Source organism: Gorilla gorilla, chromosome 9 (genome assembly GCF_029281585.2).
Source record: "Gorilla gorilla gorilla isolate KB3781 chromosome 9, NHGRI_mGorGor1-v2.1_pri, whole genome shotgun sequence".
NCBI classification, from domain to species: domain Eukaryota; kingdom Metazoa; phylum Chordata; class Mammalia; order Primates; family Hominidae; genus Gorilla; species Gorilla gorilla.
This window is the reverse complement of record NC_073233.2, coordinates 74,399,007-74,425,838: the sequence shown is the minus strand read 5'-3', so window position 1 is coordinate 74,425,838 and position 26,832 is coordinate 74,399,007. Positions and strand designations below refer to the sequence as shown.

At 52.7% G+C, this 26,832-nt stretch overlaps 1 protein-coding gene across 4 annotated transcripts in view; it reads right to left on the bottom strand.

Moving 5' to 3' along the window:
• The window catches only part of DPP3 (dipeptidyl peptidase 3), a 30,112-nt gene extending 4,223 nt beyond the window's left edge, over window positions 1–25,889 (bottom strand). The window contains exons 1-17 of one of the 4 annotated variants that reach the window (XM_019036535.3): window positions 25,657–25,889; window positions 23,653–23,930; window positions 20,859–20,948; window positions 19,464–19,601; window positions 18,798–18,872; window positions 18,135–18,228; window positions 14,753–14,883; window positions 14,512–14,642; window positions 14,380–14,438; window positions 13,226–13,420; window positions 12,957–13,069; window positions 12,503–12,595; window positions 10,880–10,942; window positions 10,659–10,783; window positions 10,398–10,518; window positions 8,701–8,880; window positions 1,349–1,519 (exon numbers count right to left, since the gene is read on the bottom strand). In XM_019036535.3, coding sequence (XP_018892080.1) covers window positions 1,349–1,519; window positions 8,701–8,880; window positions 10,398–10,518; window positions 10,659–10,783; window positions 10,880–10,942; window positions 12,503–12,595; window positions 12,957–13,069; window positions 13,226–13,420; window positions 14,380–14,438; window positions 14,512–14,642; window positions 14,753–14,883; window positions 18,135–18,228; window positions 18,798–18,872; window positions 19,464–19,601; window positions 20,859–20,948; window positions 23,653–23,930; window positions 25,657–25,708 — 2,109 coding nt within the window. In that variant the 5' untranslated portion in view covers window positions 25,709–25,889. The remainder of the gene's footprint in view (window positions 1–1,348; window positions 1,520–8,700; window positions 8,881–10,397; window positions 10,519–10,658; window positions 10,784–10,879; window positions 10,943–12,502; window positions 12,596–12,956; window positions 13,070–13,225; window positions 13,421–14,379; window positions 14,439–14,511; window positions 14,643–14,752; window positions 14,884–18,134; window positions 18,229–18,797; window positions 18,873–19,463; window positions 19,602–20,858; window positions 20,949–23,652; window positions 23,931–25,656) is intronic. The other 3 variants (XM_019036537.4, XM_031016071.3, XM_019036538.4) reach the window with 3 other exon arrangements.
• Window positions 25,890–26,832: the final 943 nt, after the last annotated feature.

The following is a 26,832-nucleotide window of genomic DNA, read 5'->3' as shown; positions in this document are numbered from 1 at the left end:
CTAAAAAAAATACAAAAATTCGCTGGGTATGGTGGCGGGCGCCTGTTATACCAGGTACTCGGGAGGCTGGGGCAGGAGAATCGCTTGAACCCAGAGGTGGAGGTTGCAGTGAGCCGAGATTGTGTCACTACACTCCAGCCTGGGCGACAGAGTGAGACTCCGTCTCAAAAAAACAAAAACAAAAACAAAAAAAAAACCAACCCAAAAACCAAATAAATAAATGCTTTTTCCTCACCAATAATAGGTAATGACTTTTTGCAAATATTATACTATGTAACCCTCACAACTGCCCAGGACAATGCTTTTTTTTTTTTTTTTTTTTAAAGAGTTGAGGTCTTGCTCTGTAGCCTTGAACTCCTGGGCTCAAGCGATCCTCCTACCTCACTCTTTCAAGTAGCTGGGACTATAGGCAGGGGCCACCATGCCTGACTCAACCACTCTTAATTTGACTCTTGGCTCCTCCACTAAAAAGCCATAAGCCTTGTGCAAATTACTCTCTGTGCCTCAGTTTCCTTACCTGTAAAATGGGGATAACAACAATACCTACCTTATTGGGCTACTGCAAGGATTTAAAAGGTTAATCCCCAGAAAGCACTTAGAAACTCTAAGAAGGAATTCAGGTTCACTATAATATCAGCAAGCAGTCCACACTGCCTTTATGAATGAAGACACCAAAGTCTAGAAATGTCAGGTGACTAGGCCAAAGTCACAGGGTGGTTCTGAAGCTGGTGCTCTAACCTCTCCATAACACACATCATCTTAGGCATCTCAAGTGACAAGTAGCAGGAAAGATGAGTCAAGGGGTGAGAGGAAAGTGAAGGCAGTAAAGGGCTGGAACCCCAGGGGGTCTGAATACGAAAGATACAAGCACCGTGTGGCCAAGGCTCTGGAATTGTCGCTTGAGAAGGAAGCGGGATGATGCAGCTGTTGATCACCATCCCGGATGCGACCAAGTCACACTGTCCCCTGGGTTTCACTAGGCTTGCTGGATCCCAGCTCCCTCCTCACCTGACCCCCAGCCTGGGTACCCAACAGGTCTAATTTGGTATGAATGCCTGGCTTCCCCCTAAGTCTGCATGTTCTGCTATCCCCTGCTCTGGTGGTCTTCTTCAAATCTTCTGTCACTGTCTTACAACTTGCATGACTGTGTGTGTGTCGGGGGGGGTGGTGGGTGGTGACAGATACCAAGATAAGGGCCTGAGGTTTGGCATGGGAAGGACCTTGGCAGAAAGGGAAGGGCCATCCCAGGCTGGGTTGGGTTCTTATTGAGCCCTGGGATGGGTTCTTATTGCTTCCCAGAGGGCCCTGTGTGGTGCTCATCAAGGGAGCTCAAGAGCTCCCTCATTACCTCATTACCTTCAAGGCGAGTGTTGGGCTGAACAATGAGCTTCCGAGATTCCTTACGCAGCAGCACCGTGTCCCTGAGGGTGAGGAAGCACTCGGGGGGCGCATCAGTGACCGCCGCATACCCCTTGTACAGGGTCCGCCCTCCGGCCACATCCCCTGTGGACTTCAGCACCTGTGAGAAGGATGGAGTAAATGTCTAGGATGGGCAGTTAGCCGGTGTCCACAGGGCTCTGCCACAGGCCACAGCTGATTGTGGTCAGCCCTGGACAGTCTGTGCTATGGTTTGAATGTGTCCCCTCCAAAATTCTGGTGTTGAAACTTATGGTTAAGTTTCAACTTAACCATTAAGGCTCCTTCCTCGTGAATGGGATTAAGGCCCTTATAAAAGAGGCTTCAGGCTGGGTGTGGTGGCTCACACCTGTAATCTTAGTACCTTGGGAGGAGGAGGCAGGGGATCACTTGAGCCCAGGAGTTTGAGACCAGCCTGGACAATATGGCAAGACCATATCTCTATGGAAAAAAAAAAGGCCAGCCATGGTGGCTCATGCATGCAATCCTGGGCACTTGGGGAGGCCAAGGTGAGAGGATTGCTTGAGCTCAGGAGTTTGAGACCAGCCTGGTTAACATAGTGAGACCCCGTCTCATCTCTAAAAAAAAGAAAAAGAAAGAAAGAAAAAGGAAAACAGTCTTCATGCCTATTTGGCCCTGTTGCCATTTTGCTTTCCACCATGTGAGGCCACAGCATTCCTCCCATTCCTCTCCTACAAATAAGGTATCTTCAACAAGGTATCATCTTGGATGGAAGAGGAGAGCAGCCTTCACCAGAAAACGAACCAGCTGGTACCTTGATCTTGGACTCCCCCACCTCCAGAACTGCCAGAAATAAATTTGTGATCTTTTTTTTTTTGAGACAGAGTCTTGCTCTGTCACCCAGCCTGGAGTGCAATGGCGCAATCTTGGCTCACTGCAACCTCTGCCTCTCGGGTTCAAGCGATTCTCCTACCTCAGCCTCCCGAGTAGCTGGGACTACAGGTGCGTGCCACCACGCCCGGCTAAATTTTTGTATTTTTAGTAGAGATGGGATTTCACCATGTTAGCCAGGATGGTCTCCATCTCCTGACCTCGAGATCCGCCCCGCCCTGGCCTCCCAAAGTGCTGGGATTACAGGCGTGAGCCACCATGCCTGGCCAATTTCTGTTCTTTATAAATCACCCAGCCTCTGGTATTTTTGGTGTGTTACAACAGCACAAGACAGACTAAGACACTCTGCAAAATGCTGGGCCCTGTCACTTACAGGCAGTGTAACCTTGGACAAGTTACTAAACCACTCTGATCTGTTATCTCTAAACAGGAATAGTTCTGCTCTCTCATAGTGTTACTGTGCTGAATGAGTGAGAAACACAGATCAGTGATTAGCATAGAGTAAATGCCCACAAAATTAAAGCTAATGTTTCTCGTTTGATTATCTCATTTGACATGTAGACAAGGCAGGTATGACCATTACCCTTTATAAAATAAAACATTTCTGGCTGGGCACGGTGGCTCATACCTGTAATCCCAGCACTTTGGGAGGCCGAGGCAGGCGGATCACCTGAGGTCAGGAGTTCAAGACCAGCTTGGCCAACATGGTGAAACCCTGTCTCTACAAAAATATAAAAACTAGCCAGGTTTGATGTTGGTGCCTGTAGTCTCAGCTATTCAGGAAGCTGAGGTGGGAGAATCGCTTGAACCCAGGAGGTGATGGATGCAGTGAGCCAAGATTGCACCATTGCACTCCAGCGTGGGTGACAAAGTAAGACTCCATCTCAAAAAAAATAAATAAATAAAATAAAAATAAAATAAAACATTTCTTACACATACAAGATACAGTATGTATACTGTAAAGAATATTAAAACAAACACTCGGGCCGGGCGTGGTGGCTCATGCCTGTAATCCCAGCACTTTGGGAGGACGAGGTGGGCGGATCATGAGGTCAGTAGATCAAGACCATCCTGGCTAGCACTGTGAAACCCCGTTTCTACTAAAAATACAAAAAATTTGGTTGGGTGTGGTGTCTCACGCCTGTAATCCCAGCACTTTGGGAGGCCGAGGCGGGTGGATCATGAGGTCAGGAGATCGAGAACATCCTGGCTAACATGGGGTGAAACCCCATCTCTACTAAAAAATACAAAAAATTAGCCGGGCGGGTGCCTGTAGTCCCAGCTACTCGGGAGGCTGAGGCACGAGAATGGCATGAACCTGGGAGGCGGAGCTTGCAGTGAGCTGAGATCACGCCACTGCACTCCAGCCTGGGGCGACAGAGTGAGACTCGGTTTAAAAAAAAAAAAAAAATTAGCTGGGCATGGTGGCACACGCCTATAATCCCAGCTACTCGGGAGGCTGAGGCAGGAGAATCTCTTGAACTCGGGAGGCAGAGGCTGCAATAAGCCAAGAACTTGCCACTGCTTTCCAGCCTGGGGGACAGAGCGAGACTCCCATCAGAAAAAAAAAAAAAAGACAGACACTCATACAACCCCCACCTCACCTCAGAGTTAGTTCAGCTGCTTCTGCTTGACTGCACTCTGTGGCTGTCCCCATCTAAGGAAACCACTATCCTTGATACTGTACTTTCTTTTTTTTGAGATGGAGTCTCGCTGTTGCCAGGCTGGAGTGCAGTGGCGTGATCTCGGCTCACTGCAACCTCCACCTCCCAGGTTCAAGCAATTCTTCTGCCTCAGCCTCCCGAGCAGCTGGGACTACAGGTGTGCACCACCACGCCCAGCTAATTTTTGTATTTTTAGTAGAGACGGGCCGCCATGTTGGCCAGGATGGTCTCGATCGTTTGACCTCATGATCTGCCCATCTTGGCCTCCCAAAGTGCTGGGATTACAGGCGTGAGCCACCGTGCCCAGCCGATATTGTAGTTTTTAAAAAATTCTCTTGCTTTCCCTGAGTTTTACTCTCAATCATATATTAAGTTCTTGCCTGCTTTTTTTTTTTTTTTTTTTTTTGTAGACAAAGTCTCGGTCTATTACCCAGGCTGGAGTGCAGTGGCAGATTATCAGCTTACTGCAACCTCCACCTCCCAGGTTCAAGTGATCCTCCTGCCTCAGCCTCCTCTGTAGCTGGGACTACAGGCACCTGCCACCATGCCCACCTAATTTTTGTATTTTTAGTAGATGTGGGGTTTCACCATGTTGGACAGGCTGGTCTCGAACTCCTGACCTCAGGTGATCCTCCCGCCTCAGCCTCCCAAAGTGCTGGGATTACAGCGGTGAGCCACTGTGCCCGGCCGGTTTTTGAACTGTATATATTGTGATTTTCTTTTTCTGCTAGGATTATGTTTGAGATTCATTTGTGCCAAAACATTCAGCTATAGTTCCCCTTCTCACTGCTGTGTATGTAGTCTTTTACTTATAAACACACAACTTCATCTCCTCTACTGTTCATGTGTAATTTGGTGCTTTTTTTTTTTTTTTTGAGACGTAATTTTCACTCTTGTTGCCCAGGCTGGAGTGCAGCAGCACGATCATGGCTCACTGCAATCCCCACCTCCTGGGTTCAAGTATTCTCTTGTCTCAGCTTCCCGAGTAGCTTGGAGTACAGGATGCGCCACTATGCCTGGCTAACTTTTTTGCACTTTTTTTTTTTTTTGAGACAGAGTCTCACTCTGTCGCTTGGGCTGGAGTTCAGTGGCACGATCTCGGCTCACTGCAACCTCCACCTCCTGGTTCAAGCGATTCTCCTGCCTCAGCCTCCCGAGTAGCTGGGACTAGAGGCAAATGCCACCATACCCGGCTAATTTTTTATTTTTAGTAGAAAAGGGGTTTCACCATGTTGGCCAGGCTGGTCTTGAACTCCTAACCTCAGGTGATCTGCCTGCCTCGGCCTCCCAAAGTGCTGGGATTACAGGTGTGAGCCACCATGCCCAGCCTTTTTGTACTTTTAGTAGAGATGGGGTTTCACCATGTTAACCAGGCTGGTCTGAAACTCCTGACGTCAGGTGATCTGCCCGCCATGGCCTCCCATAGTGCTGGGATTACAGGCGTGAGCCACTGCACCCGGCCGGTGCTTTTTGCTAATAATGCTGCTGTGAACATCCCTGTATGTCTCCTGATGAACAGATGCAAGTTTTTCCAGAACTGATTCTGTGTCGGTGACAGGAGTGCTCAACTTTAAGAGATGACGCTGCTGTTTCTTAAAATTCGTATGTAATTCAGCCTTCCAAAAGCAGTGGATGGCAGTCCTCATTGCTCAGTCTACTAAGTGGATGCTGGCAGTTGTTAATTTCTGCCATGCTGGTGGGTATCAATTGTAACTTATGCAGCTTAGGTTGAGGTTGCCTAATTACTAACAAGGTTGAGCATCTTCCCTTAGTTGATCAAGGGCTATTCATTTTCCTCTTTTGTTCATTTTTGCTTATTTTCTGTTGGGTTATCTTTTCTCCTTCACTTTTTAAAAAAAGTTTCTTCTTTCTTTATTTTTTGAAATGGAGTCTTGCTGTATTGCCCGCAATGGAGTGCAGTGGCATGATCTTGGCTCACTGCAACCTCCACCTTCCGGGTTTGAGCAATTCTCCTGCCTTAGCCTCCTGAGTAGCTGGGATTACAGGCACCTGCCAATACGCCCGGCTAATTTTTTATGTTTTTGGTAGAGACAGGTTTCACCATGTTGGCCAGGCTGGTCTCGAACTCCTTACCTCAAGTGATCTGTCTGCCTTGGCCTCCCAAAGTGCTGGGATTACAGGTGAGAGCGACTGTGCTCGGCTGAAAAGTTCTTTATTTATTTTAAATATGAACCCTTTGTTAGTACAGTAGTCCCCACATATCCATGGAGTATATGTTCCAAGACCATGTAGTGGATGCCTGAAGCCATGGACAGTACAGGGCCCTATATATACACTGTTTTTTTTCACCATACATACACACCTATGAGAAAGTTTAATTTATAAATTAGGCACAGGAAGAGATTAACAATAACTATTAATAAAATAGAACACCTGTAACAACGCAATAAAAGGTGAATATAGCCTCTCTCTCAAAATATCTTTTTTTTTTTTTCTTTTTGAGGCAGTGTTTCGCTGTGTCACCCAAGCAGGAGGGCAGTGGCACAATCTTGGCTCACTGCAACCTCCAACTCCCAGATTCAAGCGATTCTCATGCCTCAGCCTCCTGAGTGGCTGGAATTACAGGCACCTGCCACCATGCCCAGCTAATTTTTGTATTTTTAGTAGAGATAGGGCTTCGCCATGTTGGCCAGGCTGGTCTTGAACTCCTGACCTCAGGTGATCAGCCCGTCTGGGCCTCCCAAAGTGCTGGGATTACAGGCGTGAACCACCACACCCAACCTAAAAATATCTTGTTGTATTTTACTGTGGCTAACTGTAGCCGCATAAAGCAAAACTGTGGATAAGCGGGGCCTAATCATATGTGTTATAAATATCCTATCCTGGTGTAAGACCTTTTTTTTTTTGAGGTGGAGTTTTGCTTTCGTTGCAGAGGCTAGAGTGCAGTGGCGCAATCTCGGCTCACTGCAACCTCCGCCTTCAGGTTTAAAGAGATTCTCCTGCTTCAGCCTCCCAAGTAGCTGGGATTACAGGTGCCAGCCACCACGCCCAGCTAATTTTTTTGTATTTTTAGTAGAGATGGGGTTTCACCATGTTGGTCAGGCTGGTCTCGAACTGCTGACCTCGTGATCCACCCGCCTCGGCCTCCCAAAGTGCTGGGATTACAGGCGTGAGCCACTGCGCCCGGCACCTAGTGTAAGACTTGACACCTTCTTTATGGTAACTTTTGATTAATATGTTATCTTTTCTTTTTCTTTTAGAGACAGAATCTAGCTCTGTCACCCAGGCTAGAGTGCAGTGGCGATCACGGCTCACTGCAGCCTCTACCTCCCATGCTCAAGTGATCCTCCCATCTCAGCCTCCTGTGTGGCTGCGACCACAGGCGTGCATCACCACACTTGGCTATTTTTAAAATTTTTTGTAGAGATGAGGTCTCGCTATGTTGCCCAGGCTGGTCTTGAACTCCTAGAGTCAAGGAATCTAGCCTCCCAAAGTTCTGGGATTACAGGCATGAGCCATCACGCCAGGCAAATTGAGCAGTTTTATTGGTGTACAAAGTTCATATTGTATATTTACTCTCAGCATCACTCAGCCATATATCTTATGGCTTATCAAACCTTCTCTCTGGGGCTGTTTCTTTTTCCTAAATTATATCCTGTAGAAGTGTTGTTACTGAGGGTTTATTAATGGTAAGCTGTTTTTGTTTGTCCAAAAATGTCCTTCATTCTTAAAAGATGTCCTGGCTGGGCACGGTGCCTCACACCTGTAATCCCAGCACTTTGGGAGGTCAAGGTGGGTGGATCACCTGAGGTCAGGAGTTCGAGACAAGCCTGGCCAACATGGTGAAACCCCGTCTCTACTAAAAATACAAAAATGAGGCCGGGCCCGGTGGCTCACGCCTGTAATCCCAGCACTTTGGGAGGCCGAGGTGGGCAGATCACGAGGTCAGGAAATCGAGACCATCCTGGCTAACACGGTGAAACCCTGTCTCCACTAAAAATACAAAAAATTAGCCGGGCGTGGTGGCTGGCACCTGTAGTCCCTGCTACTCGGGAGGCAGAGGCAGGAGAATAGCATGAACCCAGGAGGCGGAGCTTGCAGTGAGCACAGATCACGCCACTGCACTCCAGCCTGGGCAACAGAGCGAGACCCCGTCTCAAAAAAAAAAAAAAAAAAAAAAAATTAGCCGGGCGTGGTGGCGGAAGCCTGTAATCCCAGCTACTCGGGAGGTTGAGGCAGGAGAATTGCTTGAACCCAGGAGAAGGAGGTTACAGTGAGCCGAGATCACGCCATTGCACTCCAGCCTGGGCAACAAGAGCAAAACTCTGTCTAATAAATAAATAAACAAACAAATAAATAAATAAAAGATGTCCTTACTCTTTTTTTTCTTTTAGAGATAGGTTCTCACTCTGTCACCCAGGCTGGAGTGTAGCGGTGCAATCATGGCTTACTGCAGCCTCCACCCCTCAGGCTCAAAGTGATCCTCCCACTTCCGCCTCCAGAGTAGCTGGAACTACAGGTGCGCACTACCATACCTGGCTAATTTTTGTATTTTTTGTAGAGACGAGGTTTTGCCATGTTGCCCAGGCTAGTCTCAAACTCCTGAGCTCAAGTGATCTGCCCTCCTTGGCCTCCCACAGTGCTGGGATTACAGGCGTGAGGCACCCGGTGCGCTTACATGTTTACTGGCTACCTTTCCTCACTGCAGCATAAGAAACTGCTCACAGCTTATTCTCCGTGCCTGGTAACACTCAGTGCCCCTGGAGAGGTTGGTGGGGGCCCACCCAGACGAGAGGCCTTTGCTTACCTGAAGTCTCCGCAGGAAGCGCTCTAGAGCAGGCTTGCCCACAGACCGGATCTTGCTGCGGTCGAGGCGGACCCGGGCATCTGGGCGCCCATCGGAGCCTGTGGTAGGAGTGATGGTAACAAGTCCCTCGCCAGCCTCCAGCAAGACTCTCAGGATCACAAACCGGGCCTGCATATGGGCCTGCCGGAGCAGGGGAAAGACAGCATTTGTAGCCCGTATCGAGTGCTTGGTCCTAGGCTTGGTCCTTGGTCCCAGTTGCCCATTAACTGGCAACTGTTATTGTCATTCTCCCCCACCCTGCGGGTCCTTTTCTGCTTATTCTCCTCCCCTCAAATGCTTCCTCCTTCCTCTTCTCACAGAGAGGGCAGGCTGCCCTAGGAGACAGGGAGGCCATTTCCAGGCGAGACCTGGTGCCCATGCTCCCCATGTCACCCACTGTGATCCCTGCTGCTCCAGATCCCCTGCTGAGGACAGCAGCTACCCCCTCCAGGGTCCCCAAACACTTTCTCCTCCACAACCTTGTTTGTGCTCAAAAGGGGAACCAAGTAGGCATCATTATCCCCAGTTTACAGATGATAAAACAGAGGCCCAGAGAGGTAGAGGGACTTCCTTAGGGGCACACAGCTAATAATGGAAGAGGCAGGACTCAGACCCACATTTCTGGACCCTAAATGACGTCACATCGCCTCCTCAAACCACACCTATTTGATTTTGTCAAAAAGTTTCTATTGCTGGTGGGATGCGCTGGCTCACGCCTGTAATCCCAGCACTTTGGGAGGCCGAGGCGGGCGGATCACGAGGTCAGGAGATCGAGATCATCCTGGCTAACACGGTGAAACCCCATCTCTACTAAAAATACAAAAAATTAGCTGGGCGTGGTGGCGCATGCCTGTAATCCTAGCTACTCGGGAGGCTGAGGCGAGAGAATGGCGTGAACCCGGGAGATGGAGCTTGCAGTGAGCCGAGATGGTGCCACTGCACTCCAGCCTGGGTGACAGAGTGAGACTCCGTCTCAAAAAAAAAAAAAAAATACAAAAAATTAGCCGGGTGTGGTGGTGTGCCTATAGTCCCAGCTACTCGCGAGGCTGAGGCAGAATTGCTTGAACCCGGGAGGCGGAGGTTGCAGTGAGCCGAGATCACGCCACTGCACTCCAGCCTGGTGATAGAGTGAGACTTTGTCTCAAAAAAACAAAAACAAACAAACAAAAAGGTTTCTATTGCTTACCCCATATCCAAAGGACACATAACTGAGCCGTGGCACCGAATGGCCCTGGAGGCACTGTATGGATGCGAATCCTGGCTCTGCCACTTAGTGGCAAGTTGCTTCATCTCCTTGTGCCTCAACTTCCTCATCTCTAAAATGAGGGTAACAATAGCACCTACCTCCTGGGGTAGTTAATTCATGGAGGGCGCTTAGAATTGTGTGTGGCAGAGAGTACGTCAACTGTGAGGAGTCCTAATAAAGTCACCTCATCTGATTCACCGTGAAATGGTGGCCGGGGAGAGTCCTACTCCCATTTCACAGAGAGGAACTCTGGGGCTCACAAGAGTGATGTGACTTGCCCCCCAAACAGTGGAGTCTGGCATTAAACCCAGTTCATCTGCCTTAAAGGTACAGTGGTCCCATCCTTGCACCCTGATCTTGGCACCCACTGCAGGCTCCCTTCCGCCTCCAGGGGGCTCCACCCAGGCCCTACCTGTCGCCAGTTGAAGGCCTCAGGTGTGTAGAACTCCAGAGCGAGCAGCCCGGCCCGAACCATGTTGAGCCAGTTCACGTAGATCACGTCCTCCGCATCAGCCCCCTCAAAGCCAAAGATCCTGTGAGAGGGGCAGGCAGGTGGCAGGATGGTCAGAGGCTGCCCTGTCCCCATCCCACTGGCCACTACCACCCACCCTCCACGCCCCCAGGGCTGGCCACTGCACCGGGACAGCCCGCCCCTCGGCCCTGCTGCTCTTACTCCAGCACTTGCGGGTGGAGACAGAGGTAGAGACCCACGCTCTCAGCCCGGCACTCTTCGTAGCTGGAGGCGATGGTGCTGAACTTGCTATCCCAGGTCTCCCCGCTCCGATACCAGCTCTGAATCTGGAAAAGGAGCTCCACTGTCGGGCTTAGGGTGGCCACTGCCCCACCTGTGCCCACCCTCCCAGTACCCTGGGGCTCTGCTGAGGCCTCCCTCACCTGCTCGCCCGTCTCTGGGTTGATCACTGTTTCCTGGTCAAAGTTGAATGCTCCTTTTTCGTCCTGCAGAACACATGGTGGGTGAGGGAAAGGCGCCCCCAACTGGATCCAGGCCTCCAGCCCCAGAATCCACGGGCCAGAAAGTGGCTCAGGAAGGCAAGCGGGAGCGCAGGAGCGGGCGGCGGGAGCAGCAGGTCTGTCCACACACTGACGCCTGCACAGCCCTGAGCCCTGTGACTCTGGCTGCCTCCTCAGAGCCATCAGGAGCGTGAGAACCTGAGCTGCCTACCCCACCACACAGAGAGGAAAACTGAGGACCAGACAGTCGAGGGACTTGCCCCAAGTCCTGTGAGGACCCAGATCTGGTGTCTCCAGACCCCAGTGGGAGATGCCCCAATGGGTAGGCCAGACAGCCCAGCTGTGCCCACCACGGGCTTCTGGCCCGGCTCCTGGCACTGCCAGAGGAGGTCACGGCGTCATTCTCACCCTCCCACTGCATGCCATGCGTCTTTCATGCAGCATCCTTTGAATCCTCACAACCATCTTCCGAGGACAGTGCTACTATCACCCCACTTCACAGATGAGGAAACTGAGGCTCACAGCCTAAGAGCCCCACACTGGAGTCAGAGCACACAACCTCCGTGGACACTGTCTCTCAACACTAACACCTGTTTGCTGTCAGGGCTTACTGTGTGTCAGGGCTTACTGTCTTCACCTTTAGTCCTCACAACAGCCCACACAGCAGGGGTCAGGAATCTCATTTTACAGATGGGCCAACTGAGGCTCGGTGAAGGTGCTGACTTATCCAAGGCCACACACAGCCTGGATAAAGTCTGGACAAGACGTTTCGCCAGACTGCTGACCCAGCAGCTGTTCTGCGAATCCTCCTGACCCCAGGGCCCAGTTCCAGCCCTTCCTGATCCAGGGAAGCAGCCCCACACCCCGAGAAGCAGGACCCACCTAGAACCCCACCCTCGGAGGGGAGGGGCCACACCTCACCCCATTTCTGGTCATCTTCATGCTGGGGGTCCACATCAGCTTTTCAGCCCCCCATAAATGATTGTCTGTGTTTCCATATTCCCTGGGTAGGTATGGAGGGGGCTCCAGCCACTCTGGCCGGCTGGCAAGAAGGGGCTGCTCTGGGGAGAAGTGGCTCCCTACGATACCCGGAAAAGCCCAGGCTCCAAGGAACAGCAGCGCAAACAAAGACAGCACTGCTGCCTCAGATGGGAGCACCCAGAGATGCCCCCTGCCCCAAGTGTCTGTCCTGGGGCTGCTGGAGCCACGCCCTTAGGGTGTGCTTCCTTAGCCTGAGCCAAACAATTCCTCCTGGTGCGGGGAACAGCAGCTGAACTGTCCCGAAGGGCCCTCTACATCCAGGCTCTATACCAGGCTCATCCCTGAGCCCCAGATGTACACCCAGGCTCTACATCCAGGCATCTGAGCTCCTGGGACATCTTGAGGGAGGGCAAGACAGGGTCTTCTCTGCCTAAGGGGCCATTTTCCCCACTCAACCCATAGCTCCTGAGGGCAGAGGCTGGAGCAGCTTCACCGCTGGGTAGGGCAGGTTGTGGGGAGTGGAGCTGTAGGCTGGGGTGCCAGGGCTGGCCGCTGCCTTCTCACCTGTACGAAGAGCTTGCCACTGCCATGGCCCAGCAGCTCGTGCAGGCCCACCTGCACATCGAAGGAGGGCCCCTTCCAGAGGATGTACAGGTCCTGCCAAGACAAGCAGAGACCCGTGCTGTCCACTGGCCGGCCCTGGCTATACAGCCTGTCAGCCTCCCCTCCCCTGGGCCATGGACCCATCTCAGTGCATGTGCTTGGTAAAGGCCAACTGTGCTCCACCCCACAGCCCATTTCATCCTTGCAACAACCCAGGAGGAAGGGAGGGATGCCTCCCTAGTGTGACCCAAGAGGAAACTGAGGCTCCAAAGTCCACACGGTCACATGGTTGGGAAGTGGCAGAGCCAGGACTGAAGCTGTGTGCTTTCCTCTCTACTGCTCTGGGCTGTCTCTCTTCCTGAGTCTGCTGAGGAAGGTGAGGCCCAGCCCCAACCCTCCGACTGCTGGCGCCTACCTTGTCATCCTCCTCCAGAAAGGTGAGCTTCTCCCGCTGTGTGGCATAGGCCACAGCCAGCACATTCCCCAGAGACACGTTCTTAAAGCCTTCCGTCTGCCTCAGGTCATCGTCTGGAGAAGGTGGAGAAGGACCACAAAGAAGAGGTGAGGGTCAAAGGTAACAGACAAGAGGCACGGGGCAGTTTGTGGAGGGTATGTGTGTGGACAGGGAGGGGCGACTCTAAAAGGAGGTTTCTGGGGCTCGGGGGCTGGGCCTGAGACACTCACAGTTGGGGATGTTGATGCCGGCAGGGATACCGGAGCCAGCGAAGGTGAGAACATCCAGGGAGGTAAAGTCAGGGGTGAGGAACTTGTCCTTCTCAAAGGTTGGGGGCCAGGGCAGCTCCTTCAGCAGCTGCTCTGCGCTCGCCACCAGCCGCTCAAACTTGGCACTCATGGCCTTGTTCACCACAGCTACGAAACCTGCAGGGGAGGGAGGGGGTTGTGGCTTGGCAGGGTTCCAGGAGGGCTCCCACTTCACCCTACTCCAGCCATCACACATGTACTGAATGCCTACTGTATGCAGTCACCCTGGGCTGGAAGATGGGGATAGCAGTGACCCAGGCCTGGGCCCTACTGGGTCAGGACCTGGACAGGAAAGATGCAGCTGCACAAACCCGTCTCTCCCTCAGGCCCCTGGGCTGCCTGCCCCTTCTTCCTGGGCCTGGGTCATCCCTGAGCCCCAGCAGGTGTGTGCTCTCCTCCCAGGCTAATCTCTCCAGCTTTAGCAGGCAGATGCTCAGACTCTTCTAAATCCAGGGGCTGGGGAGGATTAGGGCAGTCAGAGAAGTGGCTGAATCCTCAGGCTGGATGCCCTGCCTTGCACAGGTGGGTCCCCTGGGGAAGGGGGTGGGGGCCGCGGCAGCCTGCCACCAGCCTGGGATGACAGCCCCGGGTCAGGTCCACAGTCACAATGTCCATCCTGCTTCCAGCCACTGAGTGCAGCAGTCTGCATCCTAATCACATTGGTGCTCAGAGGTCTGGCTATTTGGCCCAAGGTCACACAGCCTAGGAGTGGTAAAGCTGGGCTTGGGAGGCACATGGCTACCTGGAGCCTGTGCCCTGATCAGACACCAGAGGCAGCACAGCAAAATAGCTCAGAGCCAGGGTTCCTGGGCCACCCCCCAATTGTGCCCCAGTGCCCACATCTGCTAAGTGAAGATAAACATCCTCATGGGATGATGGACTCTAAATTAGTTAATATAGCTAAGCTTCTTACAACAGTGCCCAATACATTGTAAATGGTGTTTATTTACCATGGCTGTTCTTATTGTTATGGTTATGGCTGAGCGGGGGTGGGGAGAACCATCAGGGGACACTGGAAACGTGGACTTGGATGTGGGGGAAGGGACTGTGACTGACCTCCTCCCTGAGGAAGTTACCTTCAAATTCTCCTCGGGAACCAAAGGGGTCGCGGTAGCTCTCGATGAACCCGATGTAACTGGGGGAGAGAAGGGCAGAGGTGGAGGAGGGGCAGGCAGGAGGGGGCGGGTGGGGTGGAGCTGGCGCCTCACCTCTCCACGATGGGGCCTTTGTCCTGGATCCAGAAGCGGGAGCCCCTCTTGTGGGCCTCGATGGAGCCCTGAGTGAAGCTCTCTATATACTGGGCCAGCATCTGCCCCTGGTGGCTGTTGGCTGCATACGCCTGAGGTGAGCGGGGGTCGGTGAGCCTCGGGCCACCCACCCACCTCCACACCCGCTCTGCTGCCCAGAGGGGTCCTCAGCCCGCACCCCTCAGCCCCCAGCCAGTCCAACCTTGGCTTTCTCCAGCTGCTCCACCACCTTCTGGAGGATGGGCGCGTAGTCCCCCCGGGTCACCTGGAAAGGGCTTCCCCGGAATTCGTAGCTCTTCAACTTGGAAGTCACCTCGGAGTCCAGGGAAGGCTCTGGGGAAAGAAGGTGTCACTCAAGAGAAAAGGCTGGAGTAAGAGGCCTCACTCAGAGAAAAGGCCTGAGTAAGACACCTCAGCTGGCTTTTCCCCATAGCACTATTTCACTCTAAGATTTTCAATGGCTCCCTGTAGCCAACAGACATGAGCATAAACTCTCAACTTCAAAAAAATATATATCAGCTGGGCATGGTGGCCTACGCCTGTAATCCCAGCACTTTGGGAGGCTGAGATGGGCAGATCGCCTGAGGTCTGAAGTTCGTGACCAGTCTGGCCAACATGGTGAAACCCTGTCTCTACTCAAAATACAAAATTAGCTGGGCATGGTGGTAGGCGCCTGTCATGCCAGCTACTCGGGAGGCTGAGGCAGGAGAATCGCTTGAACCCGGGAGACAGTGGTTGCAGTGAGCTGAGATCATGCTTGCTGCACTCCAGCCTGGGCAACAGAGAAGAGACTCCATCTCAAAAAAAAAAAAAAAAAACAAAAAAAAAACCAAAAAACCAAAACAAAACCCAAAAACTAAAAAACAAAAGTATATGTATCACATAACATGTGCTTTCCGTGTGTTAACTCCTTTAAGCCTGACTCCAACTCTGGGAGGGGGCGGACATTATCATTTCCATTTCATCGATGGGAAACTAAGGCACCAAGAGCTTAAGTGGATAGCAAGTGGCAGACTGGATTTAAAAAGACAGCCACATCCCAAATGTAATCGACAGTCCCACGGGGAGACAAGAGGGTGACTGGGAGGAGGAGCTGTGACGATAGCAGAGGGGAGCTGGAGTGAAGTTGGGGGGCTGGACAGCCTGCCAGAAGCTGGAAAAGGCAAGGAGGCAGGTTCTTCCTGAGACTCCAGAAGGAATGCGGCCCAGCCTTGCTTTTAGACTCTGGACCTCCACAACTGTAATAGAATAAGTTTGTGTTGTTTTGTGCCACTAAATTTGTGGTAATTTGTTACAGAAGCAATGGGATGCTTACACACTACTGTATTTTCCTTGTTGTCTCTGATCAATAAAATATACTTCAAGGCTATGTAAAAACAAACAAACAAGCAAAAATAGCCACAGTATTTCCTGTCTTACTGCTTTTTTTTTTTTTTTTTAATTTTAGATAGGATCTCGTAAGGCTGCCCAGTTGATCTCAGACTCCTGGGCTCAAGCGATCCTCCTGGCTCAGCCTACTGAGTAGCTGGGATTACAGGTGTGAGCCATCATATCCAGCTCAACTGTGACTTTGCCCATGGAGATGTGGGATCTGTGTTCCCTCCTCCTGAAGCCAGGAAGGCTGTGACTTCAGCAGCAGGGACACCATGTGCTTAGGCCAGGTCACACAAGGTGAGCAGGCTTCCGCCTGGCTCTCCTGGGATGCTCACTCTTGGGGCCCAGCTACCACGAACAATAGGAGGGTGCCACATGAGGTATTTTAGTCAACAGCCCAGCTGGGTTCCAGCCGGCAGCCAGCACCTGCGTGTGAGCCAACAAGCCTGGGGATGCTTGCGGCCCCAAGCTGTCATCTTCCCAGCTGAGGCCCCAGACATGGTCACCCAGCGACCAGCTGTTCCTACTGTGCTCCACCTGCATTCCTGACCCAGAGTCCATGAGCATGAAAAGGCGGTTTTGTATCACTAAATTTGGGGAGCATTTGTTCCACAGCAATAGGTTATGACCCACTCGGGCAGTCCGGCTCCAGGGCCACATTCAACCACTGCCCGAAACTGCATCTTGTACTCTAAATATAGGCCCAGCTTATGTTCCAGTGAGATCCACTCCTGTTCCTCTGAACCCACATCTGCCATCATCTCCCCAGTGGATGCTCGGATCCACCAAGCGCTAGGCACCAGGGAGACAACAGTGGATGTAACACACAGGCCCTCCTCTCAGGGAGCTTGTAGTCAGGGAAGCTACTGAATGTGCCGACGGGAAGAAAGAAGGGCACAGACTCAGTTATGGGAAGATAGGGAAAGGTCCTGGGGAAGGCAAGTCCATGCATGGCCTAGAGGATGGGGAGGAGGTGGCCAGGGGACAAGGAGAGGCTGGAGGGGGTTCCACATGAGAAGCAGGGAATGGATTGTGCAAAGACCTGGACAGGGGCCAGGCGCGGTGGCTCACGCCTATAATCCAGCACACTGGGAGGCCGAGAGGCAGGCGGATCACCTGAGGTCAGGAGTTCAGGACCAGCCTGGCCAAATGGCGAAATCTCATCTCTACTAAAAATACAAAAATTAGCCAGGTATGGTGATGGGCACCTGCAATCCCAGCTACTGGGGAGGCTGAGGCAGGAGAATTGCTTGAACCTGGGAGGCAGAGGTTGTGGTGAACCAAGGTCACACCACTGCACTCTAGCCTGGGCACTCCAGCCTGGGCGATACAGCAAGACTCTGTCTCAAAAAACAAAAACAAAAAGACCTAGAGAGGGTCCATCAGAACTGGATGCTGTCGAGCATGGCCAGAGCACAGAGTCTGAGTGGGAGGATGTGGAGATGAAGCAGGGGCTGGGGTGCGAGTGGGGAACAAAGAGCCAGGTGGCAAAGGTCTTCATAAAGGCGTGGACACTTCTGTCCACACTATCTCCTCTCTCCTGGGAATGGACCCCAATTTCCCCTTGAGAATACCGCCCCAGGCCCCACTACTACTACCCCAAGTGCAGGTGGTTTGGGAAGGGCCAGCCTCTTTTTTTTTTTTTTTTTTTTTCTTGATCTGGAGCTTCGCTCTGTCACCCAGGTTGGAGTGCAGTGGTAAGATCTCAGCTCACTGCAACCTCTCCCTCCCAGGTTCAAGCGATTCTCCTGCCTCAGTCTCCCAAGTAGCTGGAATTACAGGCACACGCCACCAAGCCCGGCTAATTTCTGTATTTTTAGCAGAGATGGGGTTTCACCATGTTGGCCAGGCTGGTCTCGAACTCCTGACCTTAGGTGATTCGCCCACCTTTGCCTCCCAAAGTGCTGGGATTACAGGTGTGACCCGCCATGCCCGGCCTGAAGGGCCAACCTCATCGCCTGACTCCAGGGTAGGCTTGAGACCAGGTTGAGCCAATCAGAGACCTGTCCCTTGTCAGCCCTCAGGGATTGGTTCACAGACAAATAGGGGACTGAGATAGAGAAACTAGAGCCATTCCCAGGACTTATGTAGAAACTCCTGGGAGAGAAGGATGCTCTTTCTGCAGGAGTGGCAGAGTTGGCAGGACCTGAGCCACCCAGGTCCGGAAATGTCCGGGAGGGAGCAGAAGGGAAGCCTGGGGCTAAGCTCACCTGAGCCAAGCACAGAAGCCAGCCGCACCTCGTAGTGGGGCTTCCCTTCTCCATCGACCTCTTTGAAGAGCCGGGTGTTGTAGGCACTGAGGTTCTAGAAGAGACCAGGGCACGGGTTAAGAGTGAAGTCTGGAGAGGGCAGTGGGGTGGGAGGAAGGAAAATGGGTCACCCCTAGGGGAGAAGGCATGGAGGCAAAGCAGGCTGGGCCTTCTGGGTTGGCTGGGAGCAGGAGTGGGAGAGAGTGGGAGTGGGCAGCCCAGGGCCGACTCTCCTGCTCTGCTCAGGACACTGCACTTCTACTAAGCACTGACTCCAACCACTGTGCCAGGCACTGCACAGCCTCTGCGAACCCAGGGCTACTGGAGGTGGGTACCACTTCACAGACATGGAAACTGATCACATGGCTGGTGAGTGGCTGAGCTGGGAGCACCACTGACACATGGACCCCGGAGCCTCACACCCCTGTGGCCTGAGGTCCTGGTTCCTCGCCCTGCCCTGAGGCTGTCATTAGGCTCTATAGCCTGGGGTGGGCAGGGGTCGCGCCTTCCCTAGTACACAGGGAGTAGTCAAGCAGAGACCCAGGAGTGGTCACCAGTTGTGAGGGGGCTGGGACTAGGAACCCCACCAAACCTCTGCTACCTTGAGCTCCCCTAACCCCAAACCTGTGAGTCCAGAAAGTCCTGGGCCAATTTGGCATCTTCCATGGTACAATTCCCAGAGAAATAGGTGGTGATTCCCTGTTGGGGAAGACAGGGGACATGAGAAAGAGGAGTTGCCGAGGTCAGGGCTGCAGGGACGTCCTCTTCCCAGGCTTGCCGCCCCTCCCTCCTTCCAGCAGCCTCTACCCCTTACCCCTCCATCTACCTCCAGGGGTAAAATTATAAAACAAACAAACAGATGCTCATCTCCAGCGTTGCTGCAGCCCTGCCCAGGCCTCTCTCAGGCTGGCCCACCCCTAAGGCTTGCCAAGGTCCTCATCCCATGCAATGGATGTGGCCTCCAGAGGTGGGAAACCTGGGACCCCCCTCCTTCCCTGCCATCCCCTCCTCAGCTCCCTCCACCTCCAGCCTTCCTCTCCTTCCCTCCATCAGCACATGGCATCCTGTGTACAGAATGTCAGATCTGGGAGGGCATTCAGAAAGCATTCGACCCAACCTGCTTACCATTCTACAGATGACAAAACTGAGGCCTGCAGTGGGGAGCAGCATTGCCTCAGGAGTGTGAGACAGAGCCCACTGCCTCCCCATCCCGTGTCCTTCCCTCCTTACCAGGTGGCCTCGAAGGATTCCCTCCACTCCCTGTCCCCTCGGGGGAGTCAGGGGCCTCACCTCCTTCCCCAGTCCGAGGTGTCGAAGCCTTGGCTCCAGAGAGAACATAAGCTCCCCGCAGGTCTGCCAGAGGCCCCTGACTTCTTCTGGGTGCTGCTGAGCAGCCTCACTCCCTAGGATCACCCGTTCCAGCTTTTCCTGCAAGGAAAGGGAGGCCAATGGCCCAGTCACACCACCCAAACCTGCCTTCCAGAGCCTCCCTACCCACTCCCAAGCTCTTCTCCTATGATCTAAGAGCTCTGGCTCATTGTGTGGTCCATGGACCAGCAGCACTGGTAGGTCCTGAGAAATGTCAAGCCTCCATGTGTGGTGGCTCACGCCTATAATCCCAGCACTTTGGGAGGCAGAGGAGGGAGAGATGCTTGAGGCCAGGAGTTCAAGATAAGCCTGGGCAACATAGAGAGACCCCATCTCTACAAAGAATAAAAAAAATTAGGCCAGACGCAGTGGCTCATGCCTGTAATCCTAGCATTTGGGGAGGCCAAGGCATGAGGATTGCTTGAGCCCAGGAGTTCAAGACCAGCTTGGGTAACACAGTGGGATTCTGTCTGTACAAAAAATTTTTAAAAATTAGCCAGGTGTCATGGTGGCAGGCATCTGTGGTACCAGCTACTCTGGAAGCTGAGGAGGATCACCTGAGCCTAGGAAGTTGAGGTTGCAGTGTGCTGTGTCCGTGCCACTACCCTCCAGCCTGAGTGACAGAGTGAGACCCTATCTCAAAAAAAGAAAAGAAAAGAAAAGAAAATTTAGCTGGTGTGGTGCTGCATACCCATATTCCCAACTACTTGGGAGGCTAAGCCAGGAGGATCACTTGAGTCCAGGAGGTTGATGCTGAAGTGAGTCATAATCACACCACTACACTTCAGCTTGGGTGACAGAGAAAGACCCTGTCTCAAAGAAAAAATGTCAAATCTTGGGTCCACCACAGACCTGCTGAATCAGATGCTGCATGTCAGCATGACTGCCAGGTGACTTGTGTGCATATTGAAGTCCTGGCTCTTATACCTGCTGTAAGAACCACCTCTGCCCGAGATAGGCTCAAGTCTCATAACCCTGGGAGGGATGCCCCCGGCCCAGCACTTCCCGCTGTCCCTGGTGATGACCAACAAGCTCCATTTTTGAGAGCACCTAAAAGTTCACAGAACACTTCCACATCTCGCCCTTGTTCAGCCTGCAGATCAGCAGTCAGGGTGAGCGGTGCTTTTCCTTTATACACGAAGAGGCCGCAGCACCCAGTGAGGCTGGTGACACCCACAGTCATGCAGGGTGGAAGCGACAGGGTCCATGCTCTGCTCAGGGCTTCTGACACTCCAGTTGGGGCTCCTTCTACTGCATTCTCCATCCCTACCCCACCAGCCCCCCATCCCCACCTTCCCCAACCCTCCCTTGGCTCACCTTGGGCAAGTTGGGAACAAACTTGGTGTCACCAAAGGACTTGTAGTTGCCCATGTTGGAGTAAACACCCGCGGCATAGACCAGGAACGCCTGAGGGGTAGGCAGGCATCAGAGACCCAGGAAGCACAGCCTCCCTGACCCCAGTGACACCTCCTCCTGAGATGCGAATGCCCCAGCAGAGCCAGTGTGGGTGAGGCTTGGAAATGTGTGGGCAGGACCTAGGTCCTGGGAAGCCCCAATCTGGCCCACACTCACTTCCACAGACCCATTTTCACACCACCGTTGTCTGGCCTAACTGATCTTCTGGGCAGTTCCCAAACACACCCAAGCATTCGTCTGCCTTTTCCCTCCCCACCCCAGCACCCTCTCAGCCACCTGAAGCTACTGTGTCCTTTAAGGCCCGGTTCCAGCACCACCTCCCTCTTTCTCCAGAGCCTGTCCTCAGCCTCTGACCTGTCAGGCAGCTGGCCTTGGAAGCATCACATGTTAGAGCCGGAGAGGCCTTAATCATCTGTCTATTCTATGGCTTCTGCTGGCCCCAGATCTTCCTCTGGTAACAAGACCTCAATCCTCCTTTTGTGGGTGGGAGGGTGGGGTGGGGGATCTCCCTTCCCCCAGCTCCAGGGGTGGGCATGTAACCTGGCTCAGTCAGTCTGAGAAACCACCATCCTTGGCTACAGGATGGACACAAGGCTCAAGCTGGCATAAGAGAGCTACCCAGGACATTTCCCATTGGCAAAGAGCCTCTGTACACCAGGGATCATCAGGCCTGGAACTCCTGGAGCTCCCCTCCAGGAGTAAGAAAAGCAAGCAAGCTGAGAGACGAAGACTGCATCCCAGTGGTAGCACTGAGTCCGAGTCCAGCCATGCCTGAAACTTCCTCTAGACCTGGACTTTTCAAGCATGTGACCCAACAATTCTCCTTTTCATGTAAGCCAATTTGAGCTGGGTTCCTGCCACTTGCAAACATATGAATTCCCCTAAATGGCCAGGCGTGGTGGCTCACGCCTGTAATCCCAAGCACTCTGGGAGGCCGAGGCGGGCAGATCATGAGGTCAGGAGATTGAGACCATCCTGGCCAACATGGTGAAACCCCATCTCTACTAAAAATACAGAAATTAGCTGGGCGTGGTGGTGCATGCCTGTAATACCAGCTACTCAGGAGGCTGAGGCAGGAGAATCGCTTGAACCAGGGAGTTGGAGGTTGCAGTGAGCTGAGATTGTGCCACTGCGCTCCGGCCTGGTGACAGAGAGAGACTCCGTCCCCCTCCCCCAAAAAAAAGAATTTCCCTGAAAATAATAACGCTTGGGCTGCACCTTTCTGTTTATAAACATTTCCATGGATATTAGCTCTTTTAATGAGTAAGCCAAGGCCTCAAGATGGGAAGTGAATGCCCAAAGTTCAAAAGAGGTAGAATAAACAGTACATCAGCTCAGAGAGAAACAATCCAATCCCTTTATTTCACATATAGAAAAACAGGCCATATTCTTGTACATTCTTGGTGGGAATATAATGCAGTGAAGCTTTTTTAGAAGATGATTTAACAGAATCAGTCAATTGTAAATGTACAGAGCCTTTGACCCAGCAGTTCTCCTTCTAGAAATAGATCCTCCTCACATGTGTGCAAAAGTATGCTCACCATGGCACTGTTTGTAAGAAAAACGGGACAAGCTAAATGTCCAGTAATGAAGATTAAATTGATTATAGTGTACACTGCTGTGGAATGCTTTACAGTCAATAAAAAAGAATGAGGTACATTTAAATGTACCCCATTCTCCAAGTTCTCCAAGACATGGCATTCAATGGAAAAAGCAGGACACAAAGCAGGAAAAGAACATTATCTCATTTCTATAAAAGAGAAAATAAGGAACTGATTCACCATGCATATACACATAAAGGTATGTAATACACAGATGGGATTGAAAAGGCTGTAACCAAGAATGGGCACGATGGTTCACGCCTGTAATCCCAGCACTTTGGGAGGCTAAGGCAAGTGGATCACTTGAGGCCAGGAGTTCAAGACCAGACTGGGCAACATGGTGAAAACCCACCTGTACTAAAAATACAAAAATTAGCCCGGCGTGGTGGCACATACCTGTAGTTCCAGCTACTTGGGAGGCTGAGGCATGAGAAGTGCTTGAACCTGGGAGGTGGAGGTTTGCAGTGGGCCAAGATTACGCCACTGCACTCCAGCCTGGGTGACAGAACGAGACTCTGTCACAAAAAAAAAAAAAAAAAAAGAGAGAGAGAGAAAGAAAAGGCTGTATCAGCCTCAGTGGGTTACCTCTGAGGAGGGCACTGAGAATGAGTGATCTTTGTGTTTTCTTTTGTGTCTTTCTGCATTGCTGCAATGCACTAAGAATTTGTGTATTACTTGGCCAATACATCCAAAAACAAAAACCAAGGGACAGGCAGAACATTCTGCCCAGGGCCACACAGTGTGGTAGAGAAGAACTGGTCCTGAACTCAGACCTCCTGATACCTACTCTGGACTCCTTCTTCTGCCTTCCCTGAATCTCCACCACAGTTTCTTTTGTTATAATCACAGCAGCCATCATTTATCTTGAAGTCAGGCACTGTTCTAAGTGGGTCATCACAACACTAAGAGGTACAGACATCTCACATGCATATTTTACGGGTGAGAAGACTGAGGCTCCAGAGAGGGGAAGTGCCTGAATTTGTAACCTTTGGTCTAATCCTCCACCTACCCCTTGAAAGAGACAGACATTTGCATCCTGGTCTTTCACACCCAGAAGCCACTCAGGTAATGTGGGTTGGCCCAAGAGAACTGACCTGATACTCCTCCTCGGTAAGGCCCTCAGCCAGGGCATGTTGGCGCAGCTGGTCGGGGTCCTGGGCGCGGAAGAGGCGGCTGAGCAGAGCATAGATGTAGGGGGCCTCAGGGGAGGTCTGAAGCAGCACAGCCAGGCCTCCGTACCAGGCGGCACGGGACAGGTGGTGGGCATAGAGGCGCTCTGTGGGTGACAGCAGGCGGAAGGCCTCACGGCAGTCCAGGCTAGACACGCCGATGTCATTGGGCAGGATGTACTGGGTGTCCGCCATGGGCCCTGCTGAGAACCATCACTGTCATCACAGCTGTTGTTTACCCCATACCAATTGCATACCTGGCTCTGAACTCTTATGATCTCATTTAATCCTCCCAAAAGCCCATGTGGAAGGGAATACTATTGTACCCATTCACCAGATATGCTAACTGAGGCTTAGAGAAGGTGAGATGACTCACCCAAGGGGTCACAAAATACACTGGTGGACCATATTTGGTCTGTAGTCCCTAAACCTTAAAGATTGACTCTAAGGTCAGGCATGGTGGCTCACACCTGTAATCCCAGCACTTTGGGAGGCCAAGGTGTGTGGATCACCTGAGGTCAAGAGTTCAAGACCAGCCTGACCAACATGGTGAAACCTCCTTTCTACTAAAAATACAAAAATTAGCCAGGCTTGGTGCCAGGCACCTGTAATCTCAGCTACTGGGAAGGCTGAGGCAGGAGAATCACTTGAACCCAGGAGGTGGAGGCTGCAGTGAGCTGAGACCGCACCATTGCACTCCAGCCTGGGCAACACAGTGAGACTCCACCTCAAAAAAAAAAAAAATTGATTGACTCTAACTACCTAGTATTACAGATGGGGAAACTGAGGTTCAGAGAGGCTAAGAGCCTTGCCTAATCCCACAATGGAGACATCAGCAGCAGAAATCCTCATCTCTAGGCTCCCAGCCCAGGCCCCTCCCTGCTTCCTTGTTCAGTATTCTTTTTTTAAGATGGAGTCTCACTTAGTTGCCCAGGTTGGAGTGCAGTGGCATGATCTTGACTCACTGCAACCTCCGCCTCCCGGGTTCAAGCGATTCTCCTGCCTCAGCCTCCAAAGTAGTTGGGACTACAGGCGTGCATCACCATGCCCAGCTAATTTTTTGTATTTTTGATAGAGACGGGGTCTCGCTATTTTGTCCAGGCTGGTCTCGAACTCCTGGCCTCAAGCGATCTGCTTGCCTTGACCTCCCAAAGTGCTGGGATTACAGGCGTGAGCCACCGCGCCTGGCCTTTGTTCAGAATTCTTTACACTTTCCACTGTGCTCACAAGGATAAAGTGCCAGGCCGCCAGCTGGAAGGCTCAGCCTTTAGCCAGGACTCCGCCCCAGACTCCTCAAAGTCAAGTCCATTGCTTCACTTTTCTGTACCTCCGTTTCCTTCTCTATAAAAGAGAGAATAACCCCAATATTACCAGGTGGGTGCGCTAATCAGATGAAGTCGCCCTGGACGGAAAGTATCCACAGCAATAAATGATTTTGCTTGAAACTGTCCCATTCTCATACCTCTAAATGCCTTTTCCTTGGCCCTCCATTCTCCTGCTCGCTCCCTGTGCTCCACCAGGGAAGCCACAGAAGTTCACAACCAGAAGAAAACCCATTTTACAGATAGGGAAACTGAGGCTTGGAAAGGCCAACAATTTACTGAAGGTCTGACAGCCCCGTTGGAACCCGGGGATTCCCCAACCCCGGGCATTCTCCCCGCCACGCCCCGTCCCGGCTGGGACAGTTTCCAGCCTCCCCGCCCTGCCCCGGCCTCCAGAAGCCCCGCCCCAATAGCACAGCCTCAAGGTTCGGAAAGGGCTGTTAACTCTTTGCTCCCCGGAGCACTCCTTGGCCTCGAGGGCGGGGTGAATGTGGAAGGGGTACTGGAGAGTGGGCAGAAAGGGAACGATTTTGCGCTCACTACGGATTCGCCTTGGTCCCCCGGGATGACACGCTTTGACCCCAAAAGCCCAGGCGCCGCGCCTCACCTGCAGCAGCTGCTCCGTTCGCAAACTCACTTCCTGCTTCCGGCTCCCCCATTCATTGGGGCTCTGCGAACCCCGCCCCCCTTGGCCAACTGCCTGGCCTCGGGGTCCGGATGGGCGTCAGTACCAGCCAATAGACGCGCCAAGACGAGCTTCTCGGCTCGCCCGCTCCCGCCCCCAGGCGCTACGGGGTGGCGCGCGGATTGGCCCTGCGGGCTCGGCCTTTTGCCAGCAGGCCGCACACGCGCCGGACCGGGTACCGCTGTGCCCGGCCTGGCCGCGGCCTAGTCCCGGCAGACGGGACTGACGAGGTCACCAAGCCCAGGCCGAGACGGCGCGGATGTCAGGGACTTGGGAATCCGCCTCCCCCAGTCCCGATCCCGCTTTCCTTTGGGGTTTCACCTCAGAGGACCCGACATCACTCTTGCAGGTGGGAACCTACACAATAGGAGTAATGTGGCTCCACCTTCCTCTCGGGACTCGGGACCTGGGGGTGGAGACTTGGAAGTTGCAAAGCTCTCGGTGCCGGGAATCGGGGCTACGGTCGAGTGGTATCGGGCCAGGGCTGAGGTGGTCCCACCCGTGTAGGGGCGCGGAGAAACGCCTCGACTGCTTCACTGTACCACCACCCACCCGCCACGGGCCTGGAAGCAGCCGCTAAACATTCCTGAGCCTCAGTTTCCTTAGCACAAACAGGCTGGCAGTTTCCTGGTGCTTGCCAGATGCCTGATGGATGAGAAAGCCTCCTGCGGCCCCGAAAGGGAGTCCAGAGCAGAGGCGGGCCCGCGGTCCACTTTTACAGGTCTGGACGGACTCACGGGACCACGGTCTGGGTGGGGCATGCGGAAGGGCCTAGACCAAATGGGGAGTAGTGGTGAGGGCCCAGGGTCAGACTGGGGGGTGGAGTGAGGTTGTCTGGGAGTCTTGGCTTTATGAACCGGAAAACCAGGCTAATAATTGAATCCAATCCAAGGGATATTGTAAGTTGTGATGTGTTGACTGCAGTGCCGCTCCCTATAGTTGCGCAGGGTGAGGGGCGTTTGGGTACTGAAATCCCACACGGTCTCCTTGCCACGCCCGTGTCTAGGCCAGACAGCCTCTGCTTACCATAGACACCAGTTTCTCATCCACAAAGGTGCCCAAGGCCCTGCTTGACACAACAGTGTTACATGCTGTTAG